The sequence below is a fragment of the Neophocaena asiaeorientalis genome, unplaced genomic scaffold, assembly GCF_003031525.2.
Source record: "Neophocaena asiaeorientalis asiaeorientalis breed wild unplaced genomic scaffold, Neophocaena_asiaeorientalis_V1.1 scaffold59, whole genome shotgun sequence".
NCBI classification, from domain to species: Eukaryota; Metazoa; Chordata; class Mammalia; order Artiodactyla; family Phocoenidae; genus Neophocaena; species Neophocaena asiaeorientalis.
In genome coordinates, this window is record NW_020174268.1 from 3,617,910 (window position 1) to 3,631,356 (window position 13,447).

Consider the following 13,447-nt stretch of genomic DNA (forward strand, 5'->3'; position numbering starts at 1 on the left):
TTTAAATCTTTATGCTACAGAGAATATTATCCACTAAAACAGGAAGTAGTTTTCTAAAGGTTATTCATTCTCCAGGTCATTAAAGAATTTTATTTTTTTATTCAAAACATTTACCAATTGGAAGAGGAAACACACCTGAATCTTTTTGTTTACAAGTAGCAAAACAAAACCCAAGAAGGTAATTTTCTTATACATGCTTTCCAGGTCACTTGGAAATAAGACTATTTCCTTTGCTGGGTAAGTATTTTGTAAAAATTAAGTGCACAATGACTGTTTCTTGAAATGAATATAACCTTTCAACCAGTAACATTAGGTTACCTGTAGGAAAAGGATACACAACTACTGAGACAGGTAACAGGATTACAGTTTTAACAAAAACCTCTGAAAGGCAATCATCAAATTTCAATTTTCATTGGTTTCCTTCATTATCATCATTACTGTCTGCCCACAGATTCTGCAGTGGAGTCCATTTCAAATCCTTCTAAGAGTCCACTTCATGAGATAAATATGTACATACAAAATAAAGCAGATATATTATTTATAAAAAGTAAATTGTTTTATATATTATTTTTCTTCTAGGATCTTTAAAGTAACCGTGAGGCCTTGACCACATTTGCATTATAAAAAATATAAGTTGTGATACAGTAAAACTGGCTTTTTATGTATATTTCTGTGAGTTTTCACTCATGTATATATTCAGGTAACCATGACCACAATCAGAAGTGTCATCATTCAAAAAAATTCCTCTGTTGTCTTTCTCAACTGAGATTCCTTACCTGAACCAAACAGAAAATGTTTCAATTTCCTTTATTCTTCAAGTAAATGCTTACATAAAATCACTTATATTTATTTCCTCTCTTAAATTTGGTATATTCTCACAAACAAACACTATATAATCTCCTCACCACTCTGTATCTGGAGGCAGGTTAATGTAATCAAAGGTTATAGCTCTGAAAAGTATGATGGTAGGATTTTAAAACTCAGATTACATAGGTTGGTTAACTCTTGGTTTGTTTCAAGTATTACTGAGCTATATTTGAAGTAGATCCTCAACTATTATTGCATTATTCACAGCTGTCCAGTAATAACTCCAGCAGTAAAATATCTTGTATGAAACATGTAACGTTGATGACAAATGTTTTAGAACATCAGGAGTAAGATTAATGAAGAGCAAAGTAAATCTACAACAACAAACAAGGGAAAGTACATTTATTAAAAATAAAAATAGTTGACAGTCTCTGATAACAAACAAAACCATTCAGACTCAGACTCGAAATATATCCAATATACATTGTAACAATGCACATATATTAAAAAAACCGAAGAGCCATTAAGTAGTTTTGTTACAATTTTAGAAAGGAAAACAGGATTAGTGGCTTGCTCCTGCCTACACACAGCATGCAGGCCCAGCCCCACTTTCTGTGTCCTGTGCAGCACAGCGGTGCATGGCGTGTGTGTTCATTCAGTGAACACACTGTTTCTGGAGAAAATCGCAGTTTCTGTAAGGATGATCCAGTACATAAATTAGTGGCTCCATTTCATAAAAAAATCTGTGTAGGCAGGAAGAGCAGGGATGACTGTTTTCAAAGGCTTCAGTTTTAACAAAAGGTACAGAATAAACTACTAAATCTAGATGCTTTCACATTATTTTGCATGAGTATCATCAGTCAAGTACTGTGTAAAAATTTTTGTAAAATCTTGTTAGCCAAACTACTGTCTTTACATCAAAGTTTGTCACTCTTTTAGCATGGCTGATAAGTTTTTTCTGCCTTTGTCACTAATAACACTTGTCAAACCAAAGAACTTTGAAAAAGAATATGCACTGATGAGGGGAAATAGTACCGAAAATGTGCCTGGACTTCAGTCTTAAGACACACACAATTCCTGTTGGATACTGGACTGTGAGAGTTTATTATCTTCAGTCTTTTCAGGTCCTGAGGCATGGCAAGTAGTCTTCCGCTTAAATAATCGAAGACTCAGTCGTAAGAGTTCATTGTCTACCACTGGAGCATTTGTATAAGCTTGTTTTACGGTGCCCTATTTGGAGAAAACAAAAACAAATTAAACATGTACATTATTAGTTGACAGTAGAAAAGACAGGTTAACTGCTTACAAAAATATCAGTTAGTTATAAGAAAAATTCGTTTGTGATGAATATTAAATTAGCTGTATTGGATATTTAAAAGCAAAATTAAGAAATGTTTGCAGACTCAAGGAATCTTAGAAAAGAAAGCAATCTTTAGAGGGCGCCTAGTCTAACTTCTTGCTTAAAGCAGGAATCTTCTCAACAATCCCTGACAGGTAATCAAGTAGTTTTTACTTCATTATTTCCAATGACAAAACAATGAAAAACACTGCACATTCTATTGTTGAACAGTACTATTTCTTCCACGTTTTGAAATAAAATCTCTTCTATGGAGCTACACACTAATTCAGTCTTACTTTCACATGACAATCAATTCTCTGAAAAGAAGCACGGAACATTCCATACTCCTTACTGGTCTGTTGATATGACATAAGATGTAGGCTCCAGAACTGAACAAATTCTCCAGAAGACAGCTGATCAGTGCAGTCTATGAGAAACTACGATGTAGATCGCTATTATTGGAACTTAAAGGGACCTTAGCAGTTTTGAAAGTTATTGTCATAAAATTTTGTTAAATGTTCTCCAACCATGTGTAGAATGAAATAAAGATTTGAATATCTCCAGCATTCTGCTATTTCTCTTCTAGATCTTTAAAGGAAGAGTGATGTGTTGACCAAATTTGCATTGTAAAAAATATTTTGTAAGTTGTGATACAGTAAAACTGGCTTTTTATGTATAGTTCTGTGAGTCTTCACTCATGTACATATTCAAGAAACCACGACCGCAATCAGAAGTGTCATCATTCAAAAAAATTCCTCTGTTGTCTTTCTCAACTGGGGTTCCTTACCTGAACCAAACAAAAAATAAGCTGAGCTTCAATTTCCTTTATTCTTCAAGGAAATGTTTACATATAATCACTTGTGTTTATTTCCTCTTCAATTTGGTATATTCTCATAAACACTATATAATCTCCTCACCACTCTGGAAAATTTTTTTCCTTGACCTTCAATTTAAATAAGTTTCTAGTATATTTCATTATCTAAAGAAACTTTGCAAATGAAAAATATTTCACAGGAATAGACTATTTAAAATTTTTTTCCAGGTGGAGGGGAAGATGGTGGAAGAGTAAGACGTGGAGATCACCTTCCTCCCCACAGATACACCAGAAATACATCTACACATGGAGCAACTCCTACAGAACACCTACTGAATGCTGGCAGAAGACCTCAGACCTCCCAAAAGGCAAGAAACTCCCCATGTACCTGGGCAGGGCAAAAGAAAAAAAGAAAAAACAGACAAAAGAACAGGCATGGGACCTGCACCAGTGGGAGGGAGCTGTGCAGGAGGAAAGGTTTCCACACACTAGGAAGGCCCTTTGTGGGCGGAGACTGCGGGAGGCAGAGGGGGGAGCTTCAGAGCTGTGGAGAGCATAGCAACAGGGGAGTGGAGGGCAAAGCAGGGAGATTCCCGCACAGAGGATGGGTGCTGACCAGCACTCACCAGCCCCAGAGGCTTGTCTGCTCACCCGCCGGGGCGGGCGGGGCTGCGAGCTGAGGCTCAGGCTTTGGTCGGAGCACAGGGAGAGGACTGGGGTTGGCTGCGTGAACACAGCCTGAAGGGGTTAGTGCACCACGGCTAGCTGGGAGGGAGTCCGGGAAAAGGTCTGGAGCTGCCGAAGAGGCAAGAGACTTTTTCTTCCCTCTTTGTTTCCTGGTGCGCGAGGAGAGGGGATTAAGAGTGCTGCTTAAAGGAACTCAAGTCAGGCGAGCCGCAGCTAAAAGCGTGGACCCCAGAGACGGGCGTGAGACGCTAAGGCTGCTGCTGCTGCCACCAAGATGCCTGTGTGCAAGCACAGGTCACTATCCACACCCCTCTTCCGGGGAGCCTGTGCAGCCTGCCACTGCCAGGTTCCCAGGATCCAGGGACAACTTCAGGATCAATAGCAGAATAACTGAGGCAGAAGAACGGATAAGTGACCTGGAAGATAAAATAGTGGAAATAACTACTGCAGAGCAGAATAAAGAAAAAAGAATGAAAAGAACTGAGGACAGTCTCAGAGACCTCTGGGACAACATTAAACAGACCAACATTCAAATTATAGGGGTTCCAGAAGGAGAAAAAGAAAGGGACTGAGAAAATATTTGAAGAGATTATAGTTGAAAACTTCCCTAATATGGGAAAGGAAATAGTTAATCAAGTCCAGGAAGCACAGAGAGTCCCATACAGGATAAATCCAAGAAGAAATACGCCAAGACACATATTAATCAAACTGTCAAAAATTAAAAACAAAACATATTAAAAGGAGCAAGGGAAAAACAACAAATAACACACAAGGGAATCGTTCTTTCAGCAGAAACTCTGCAAGCCAGAAGGGATAGGCAGGACATATTTAAAGTGATGAAGGAGAAAAACCTGCAACCAAGATTACTCTACCCAGCAAGGATCTCATTCAGATTTGATGGAGAAATTAAAACCTTTACAGAAAAGAGATATGGGAACATATGTATATGTACAACTGATACACTTTGTTATAAAGAGAAACCCACCATTGTTAAGCAATTATACCCCAATAGAGATGTTAAAAAAACAATTTTTTTTCCAGTACCAATAACAATGTTATTCAAAACTATTAAAGTAAAATAAAAAGTACTATAAATTCTAATAAAATTCTTTCTTTTACATGTGTAAAAGACTGGGAAACCAAACTCATAAAAGCAGATCATGAGACCTTAATTTCACCTTAAAGCAATCAAATGAAGAATATGTCATCCATACTACTCAACAGACATGTTCCAATTTTTCTAAGGAAACAACAGTACCTTCTCATTTTTAACAAGCTGCTTCCGGATTGCAGAATCCCGCCTGAAGCATAATGCTTTACAGCATGGTCCAAGATTACTAAGAAGACTTGCTCTTTCCTCTTTTCGTAGTAATGCAGCCATGTTGAGAGCCCCCAATTCATGTTCAAAAAGATTGTCTGCGTCTTTCAATAAAAAATAAACACATTAAGGTTTCTGAAAATAGAAGTGTTATCAACTGCTTAGATGAATATTCCACAAAGTCTAGCTATACTAAGTTTATCTATACTTTATCAAAGTTACCAACAGTGGTGAAAACTATTTCATATTAAAGGCAATATGTTCTCTGTGAGAGAACTCCAGTATGTAGTTTTGGTGCTAGGCTCAAACAAAAATAAATACTCTGATAGCCACTTTAAGATATAAGAAAAGCAGAATTGGGAGACAGAATTTAGACACGGATTACTATGGGAAAAAAGTTCAAGTTAAGAATTAGTAAAATCAAATTCAATATATTGTGTACCATCAACTACTAAAAGTTCTAGATTCAGGACTTTATTATGGTAAGATTCAAATGTAGTAATGTGACTACATTCTGTGAACCCTAAAAAACTTAGGAAAGTGATTAGCTGTTTGTTAGATAATCTGCAAATTTTATCCAATATTTGGTCACAGTAAAAACCTGGGACAATGTATCAAAATCACTTAGTTTTAAGTCATAACATGCAAAGTAGGGAGAAAACACTTAATAAAAATAGAGATTGAGTTAAAATAGACAAGAAATCAAAATTTACAGAATAGGGTCAATCATTAATCTAAATAAATAACAGAAAGAGTAGTAACTTCAAAGTTAACATTCCAGGAGTTGGCCAAGAGTATGAATGGTATCAGGTAGTGTTTCTATAGCAACATGATCAAACCGGTTATTGCTAGAGCCACAAAGGGAAATAGTAAGTAACACCTAGGTAAAAACAAAACAGGCATTTGAGAATTAAGGAAATTGCATTACATATTTCATTTCCTGAACTGCAGAGCATAAACAGATTAGATAATTAATAAGAAACCTGTCTCATGTAATATACCTAGTTGATAAGTTATACACTTAGTGAATAGGTTTATAACAAAAGCAAAAATAAATGTAAATAAAAACTCAGAAATAGTTCACAAACTTTGATGTCTATCAGAATCATCTGAGCAGTTTTAAAAAAATACAGTGCCAGGGCTCTACCACCAGACCTACAGACTCTCCACAGTTGGAACTAGGATACCTTAGTGGGTATCCCGTTAGGGGAAAAGGCAGTTCCTCAGGTAATTCAGCCATACCAATGTTTGAGCCAACCAATGACACAGTCATATAATGCAGACTATTAAAAAAAAAAAAGCACCAAACATTCACCACCATTCTACTATAGATACAAATAAAGAAACCTCCATTGAATCCATGCACTTCCTTGAAAATTGCTCATTAGGACAAATTACTTTTTATTTACATCTTTTCTGCTTTCACAACAGTAGACTATAAAACACACTTGCAAACCTCCATAGAACGTATAACATGGCTAAACTTAGTCTCTTCCTGGTTTTGAACTGACCAGCACCAAATAACTCGAGACAGATTAAACACGTATATAAGTACAAGTAAACCAAAGGAACTAAAATAACTGGGAAAGTTTAGCTTCAAAGAACTTAATCATACTATAATCAGAAAACCTGGACAAAAGCAATTTAAATTTCAGTACATATTCAAGTTTTCTGTTTTAAGCCTTAGAATTTAAAAATTACATAGGGAGTGGAGATATACTTTCTTCAGCACTGGGGCACAGAAACAGACAGAATAGATTAGAAAAAAATCAGTTATTTCACAAATATTTATTGAATACCTACTATGTGTCAGGTACTTTTCAAGGCAATGGCATAATTAGTAAGAATAGATCACTAGACAATACAGCAGTAAACAAAACAGTCCTATTCCTTAGGGAACTTATATTCAGTATCATATATTAGTTCTCTAACAAAGCTATCATACCACCAAAAAATAGGACTACTTGGTAAGGACAATCAAATCCTTCTTTACAGTGTACGTTTTCATTGTTTAAAGTAAGTGATCATTAGTCAGGGACAAACTATAGCCTGATTTTGCTAACTACGCAACAGATTTTAACTTTAAATGCCATTAGCAGGAGACACAGGAGCAAAGAGCTGTAGATGTGGATAAGAACTTAGGGATTTCATTACATCATTTTATGTCCACAAGAGTTACTTAAGATCACAGAACCAATCAAAGTAGAAAGAGTGGGGCAAGAACTCAAGACACTGGTCATCTGTCAGGTTAACACATATTCACCATTATAGTTTGTTTCTTACACATACGTTCTATGTATACTAAGCCGTATTAAAATCAAGAGTCTTACTGCTTATGCTAACAGATGAAGAAAGAACATGAATCATGAAACACATAAAACAATTTTTTTTCAATTTAGTAAAAGCTCAATTCTTTTTCCTAAACTTTTTTACTCTAATGAATGTGACATAACATTAAATAATCTTAGTGCTTTCACCTTTTACCTCCTTTCCTCCTGTTTTACACTCCTCCTCCCCATTAATAAAGTCTTAATAAGCTGCCAAAACATAATAAGCTAGGTACCAGAGAAACAGAAAACAAAGGACCCTATAAACTAAAAGTGTTCTGGAATAATGAAAAGCTGTAGCAGTAAGGTCTAAAATCAATGCGATAAAATGTTTTAAACTAAATAGCAGCAGCTCATATTTACTGAGCATCACTGTATGTCAGAAACTATTCTAAGTGTTTTACTTGTAACAACTCATTTGTTCCTCCTAACAATCATATGGAACAATTGATTGGTGGTGTAATTATTCCCAGCTTGTAGATGATAACAGTAACACATAAATTAAATAACAGCTAGTAAGTGGTGTGCCTGTTGGAATCCAGGCCATCTGGCCCAGAGACTAAGCTGTTAACCACTTTGTTAAAGGCTCAACCTAAACATCTGCATTTGAGTAGAATTCCCCATTTCCCGGGGGAAAGGGTTGCCAAGATAACCAATTTGCTTAGATATGAACAATATCTAGTTCACTTCCTTTAGCCCTGGGTAAACCACTGAGCACTTTGACATTAGAACTTACCTGTTAAAAAGTAACTTTGATACAGTAAGATCATTGTGCTATGTTTACAACTTTTCTGTAGGCTTAAATTTTTCTCAAAATAAATTAAAACAAACTTTGACCATGAGGATTAAATACTGAAAATAAGTGAGTCCTCAAAAGCAAAAAAAGTTCTTATACTGTAACTGCTACATGAGAACAGAATCCTTTTCAAAGGCACCTTAATGTTTATATTAAACATTATGTAGTCAAAGTGGGACGGAATTACCTTTGGGTTTTTCTAAAAGTCTCTGACATGTTTCTTTGACTTTAGTAAAGAGTTCAGAACCAGCCAACTTTTTAGAGATCCCAATTCTCAGCATAATGGCTCCAGGCGTGAATTTTAAGAGTGCAGCCCCAGGCTCTCGTGGTTCTTTTGGATGCTTTGGCATAAGACCAGACCAGTCCACATCTATCACATCTAATGGATCTACAAAAAGTTAAAGAACAGAATTTTATTACGCCAAGAAATACATTCTCGTTATGTATAGAGAAATAGAGATTCCAAGCCACAGAAAGCATTAAATAACAAGTAATATAAATCAAAAAAGGCACATTCTTAAAACAAAAGATTTTCTATAAAAGCTAAAATTTAGAATCTTAAGGACCTTTACAAATAACTCTCTCACCAAAGGAAAAGAGGCGAAGAGGTCACAGGCGAGTGCCTCCGCCCCCCCACCCCCATTTCATTTATATGTGGAATCTAAAAGGAAAAGAATCAAACAAAAAGAAAACCAAACTCATAGATACAGAGATTGGTGGCTTCCAGAGGGGAAGGAATGTGAAGTTTAGACAAAATGTGTCAAGGGTATCAAGCGGTACAAACTTGCAATTATAAATAAATCATGGGGATGTAATGTATAGCATGGTAACTATAGTCAATAATATTGTATTTCAACATTAAAAGTTGCTAGAAAGTATATCTGAAAAGTTCTCATCACAAGAAAAAAAACTTTGTAACTTTGCATGGCGACAGATGGTAACTAGACTTAATGTGGTGATCATGTTGCAATGTATACAAATATCAAATCATTACGTTGTGTACCTGAAACTAATGTATGTCAATTATACTTCAATAAAAAACCCAAAAACCAAAAAAAAAAGGCGAGCAAACAAACACCTAAGCAAACCCATTCCTACAAATAATGCATTTAAATTGCTTGAGAGATCCTCAATGAAAGAACTCCATCATTTCACTATATTAGGTCTGACATTTTGAAGCTTGGTACCAGAGTCATTTCAAGGGTTAAGTAAGTAAATCTAGGAGTGTATTTAGTTTGCATGTGTGCATGCATGCATGCACAGACACAGTTAACCTTTTAAAAACAAATGATTCATTATGAAATAAATTTAAGATTCAGGCAGTGGCTAAGATTAAAATTGAGAATAATCTATCCACTGATAAGTCAGAGTTTAGGAAATTAACAAAATAATGTTCTATTCAGAAATACCTAATAGCTGATAATAATAAAAATAACACTCATATATATACTATACATTAGAAAAAACTGTAAAATGTAAGAGCAAATTAAGTCAAAATAAGAATTTAATATTCTGTATACCCAAACAAAGCAAAGACCCTATGATAAAAAAAAAATTGTTAGTAACAATTAGACTAATTGGGATGATTCAACAAGAACACTGAAGGTAGCTGCTTCATGGTACAGTCACTGGAGGAAGTTCTGGCAATGAATAAAGTACTATAAATGGAAATGATTACTGAATTTAGAAAATTGAGGGAGAGAAGTATGTAAACAGTGTTCAAATATAACCTCGACCTTTGGAAATTTCTGAACGGTCATTTCAAAAGTTGGTTTGCGGCAGCACAGTTGTGAAGCTCTGTACCATACACCTACCATCTAGAACACTGCTAGACAATCACTGCTTGATAGGAAATCTTACAATTGTGCTATTTTAAATAATGCCCTTTCCAATTTATAGGCAATGTCTACTTAAAAATGAGCAGAGCACATTAACTATAATTTTCATTTTATTGGCCCTTCTATGTTAATTAAAACATTTAATTAAAATGGGAAAATTCTAACTGCATCTTATCAATTCTTACAGCATGAAAGGGAACAAAGAATATCACAATACCATAATTAAATATTTCTTACATTCAACCACCTCTGCAAATGATTACCTGGCATCTTCTCCTCATCCTGTTGGTCCTCCCTCTTTTCAGCATCACCTGCCAGAATTTCATCTAGTTCATCATCACTAATTGGCTCATATCCTTCTCCAGCACCAGATCCTAACGAATGCACATCATCTAACTTGGATTCGTCATCTCCTGCTAAACAGAAAAATTAATTTCATGCCAAAGAGAGTGTTAAGGGAAAGGGTTATCTAAGTGAAAACAAAGAGGAGAGGCTGTGTACACTAAGAAAAGTTGAAAAGCATTTTTTATTTGAAAACTATATTTAATTATTCATAACACCTGATACCTCCAAAAGAAAACTTAAAAATTAAATTTAGTTTTAATGCCAAGAACACAATATGGACAGCAATATCAAAATAAGTTATAAGATTACAATTAAAATATGAGAAAATCTACCACTAACAGGTTAATGTTGATATTACGCTGTTAATTTTTTATAATAAAACTTTAAGTCCAGAGAAATCTAATTTCAAAAGGATGCATTAATTTCTTTATCAAAATAAATTCATTAATTTTAAAGAACTTGCAAACTAATTAGTAAAATTTATTTGAAACTTTAACCACTAGCGTGCCTTCCATTTCTTTATTTACCAACTTTTCTCAACTACCTAGGCTAAAGCTTTGTCTCCTGGTGACTTAGTTGTGAACTTGAATTATCATAAAACTATACAGCACCCTTAATACTTCTAATCAGGTGTTATCCATACACTTTACTGAGTTTACAACACTAGTTCTCAAAATGCAACAGCATGCTTTATAAAACTTACAGCAAATAAAATATAATAAACTATGAGATGTTTCTAGTCATTCTAATAATTTTCTACTCTATTAAATTCTGTAGTAATCTCCTCATACCCCCACCATTCACTTCTAAAGTAAACAATTTTAATAACTTCATTACACAGATATACATCTAAACATAAATGCAAATAATAGGATTTTTAACTTTTCAAGCTTTATCAAACTCATTGTCCTACTTCAACGGGATAAAATTTTGCATTTCACAATAGGTAATTCACCTCTAAATTTCTATGCTATGTTATCTGTGATCACAACCAATGAATGGTATATTTTAGGGATGAAGGGCACGAACTCCTATCACAAGAGAGATATTACAATGATTGGTTAAAATTATGTTCAATTATACCCAAGGTTGTACCTCTAATAGTGCTATGGTTCACAAACTGATGCCATTTAAATTCAGATTTGAGATAAAAATGTGAAGACCACTGAGGCAGAAATGTTTTTGTCAAGTAGAAAAAATATGTTAACAGTTGGCGTATTGGAATATATCTAACCAAATAACCAAAAGATGTAAGGATGTTTATAGTTTTAAAAGAATGTGAATTTTATTCTGGGACTAGTGCTACAATACAGCAAATAAAAAGAATATAAAATATTACTGCTTATGTACTAAGTATCCCAGAAGTTTCTTCGGGGCTTGAAGTAGAGAGGTTATGTCAGAACAATGGTGTAGTGGAGGCAGAACTTCCAGAAGAATTTTCAGGGGGGCCATTCCTATTGTTAACCTGGGCTATAACTCACCAAAGAATAAGATGCAGAACATGTATGCACAGCAGAACATATTTTCATTCATCAGCCATTTATTGTGTCCTTACTAGAGTCCTGATGATAAAGAAATGAAAAGCTATGGTGCCTAACAAAGGAGTACAGTATAGTGGTGAGAAAACTACGGAAAAATAATTATAATATGGCACAGGGATGCTATTAAAGATGTATAAACAAGGTGCTACGGCGATTTGAAAGAGTAAAGCACCTTTAGCAGAGAAGGCTTCGTAGAGGAAATAATGCATAAACTGGGACTTGCAGTTTGAGTAAGAGAAGATAAAAGGTCTATCAGGCAATGGGAAGAGCAGGTACAGAGAAGCCTAGAGAAGGAAGCTCATTCAGAGTGCAGAGGCGTAAGTCAGCTTGTATAGCATTATCAGGGGTGAAGGATTGGAGAATGGATGTCCATAGCTGAGGCTGGCTCTGAGTGGGCAGAAGGGTGGATGTGGCCTTCTCAGGGTCCCTCATTCTAGGAGCGGGAAGTCATTTTAATAAGGGACCTGAGCATGCCCAGATTTTACTATCTGTGGAGGGCTCTGGAACCCATTCCTGCAGATACTGAGGGACTGAGGGACGACTGTAATCATTTATTTCATTTAGGCTTATTTGAACCAAGTCTACCTTGATAGTACTAATGAGTGGAACACATTTTTTAAGTATTATAAGGCTTTTCCTTATAAACTCTATTTTCCCTATAACAATGGAGTCAATATGTGTATCAGATGACCTTTCAAAAGGAAATATTTGTTTGCTATGAAATCTGAAAAGGAATGGAGCGTTGAAACCGACAAAAAGGCGTGACACTCACCTTCCATACTCTCTGTTCTCTCAGCTTTATTTGTATCTTCAAATCCCTGCAGAGATCCTAGATCTTTATCCATTCTTTCTTTTTCCAAAGCTAAAGAGTCCCGGGAAGTGCCTTCTAGGTCTCTCTCATGTTCACTCTCCAGTTTTGCTTCACTGCGTTTTACAGACTCTATTTGAGGACTCTCAAAAGTTCTGTCTCTGTCCCTGTCCCTTTCCATAGAATCAGAGATTAATCTCTCCCTTTCCCTGTCCAAGTCTCTCCTTTTGTCTCGTTCTCTCTCCCGTTCCCGCAGTCGATCTCGGTCCCTGTTCCGGGGCCAATCTTTATCGGCATCTCGCTCCCATTCTCTCTGCCGTGTATCTCTCCTCTCTCTCTCCCGTTCTCTCTCATGCTCGTAACGATCACGCTCTTGAAGCCTATCTCTGCTATCAAACGACCCTGATCTTGAATGGACCTGGCGATCTGACTCAGGAGAACTTCTTCTTGAACTATGGCTTCTTGAATCCTGGCGATCTAAAATAAATACACCATATACAAAGAGTTAACACGTGATAAAATGGAAATAAAAGGCTTCATTTTAAGGCCCTTCAAAACTGACAATTTATCTATTTCTATATTTATTTTAAATTATCCAAAGGACCCATCTTAATGAAAAATTCCATCTCTCCAAGTGTTAATTAAAATATGTAAAAAGCATGTTTCCTTGTTTATTTCCACTATAACCACAAAATATCTTCAAAGAAATAAATACATAAAGTGTTTAAGCAGTAAAAGAAATGATCATTATCTGACCTCTTCCTATCCCCCTACCTTATTTTCTGTGGTCAAAAGAGAAAGTATTGGTTGCAGGAAGAAGAGGCAGA

At 35.5% G+C, this 13,447-nt stretch overlaps 1 protein-coding gene across 5 annotated transcripts in view; it reads right to left on the reverse strand.

Annotated features, from left to right (window-relative positions):
• Nucleotides 1–1,194: 1,194 nt before the first annotated feature.
• The window catches only part of ZC3H13 (zinc finger CCCH-type containing 13), an 86,886-nt gene continuing 74,633 nt past the window's right edge, over nt 1,195–13,447 (reverse strand). For 3 of the 5 annotated variants that reach the window (XM_024755430.1, XM_024755432.1, XM_024755429.1), the window contains 5 exons: nt 12,585–13,097; nt 10,190–10,342; nt 8,276–8,476; nt 4,906–5,069; nt 1,195–2,037 (listed from right to left, as the gene is read on the reverse strand). In XM_024755430.1, the coding sequence (XP_024611198.1) occupies nt 1,867–2,037; nt 4,906–5,069; nt 8,276–8,476; nt 10,190–10,342; nt 12,585–13,097 (1,202 nt within the window). In that variant the 3' untranslated portion in view covers nt 1,195–1,866. The remainder of the gene's footprint in view (nt 2,038–4,905; nt 5,070–8,275; nt 8,477–10,189; nt 10,343–12,584; nt 13,098–13,447) is intronic. The other 2 variants (XM_024755433.1, XM_024755431.1) reach the window with 1 other exon arrangement.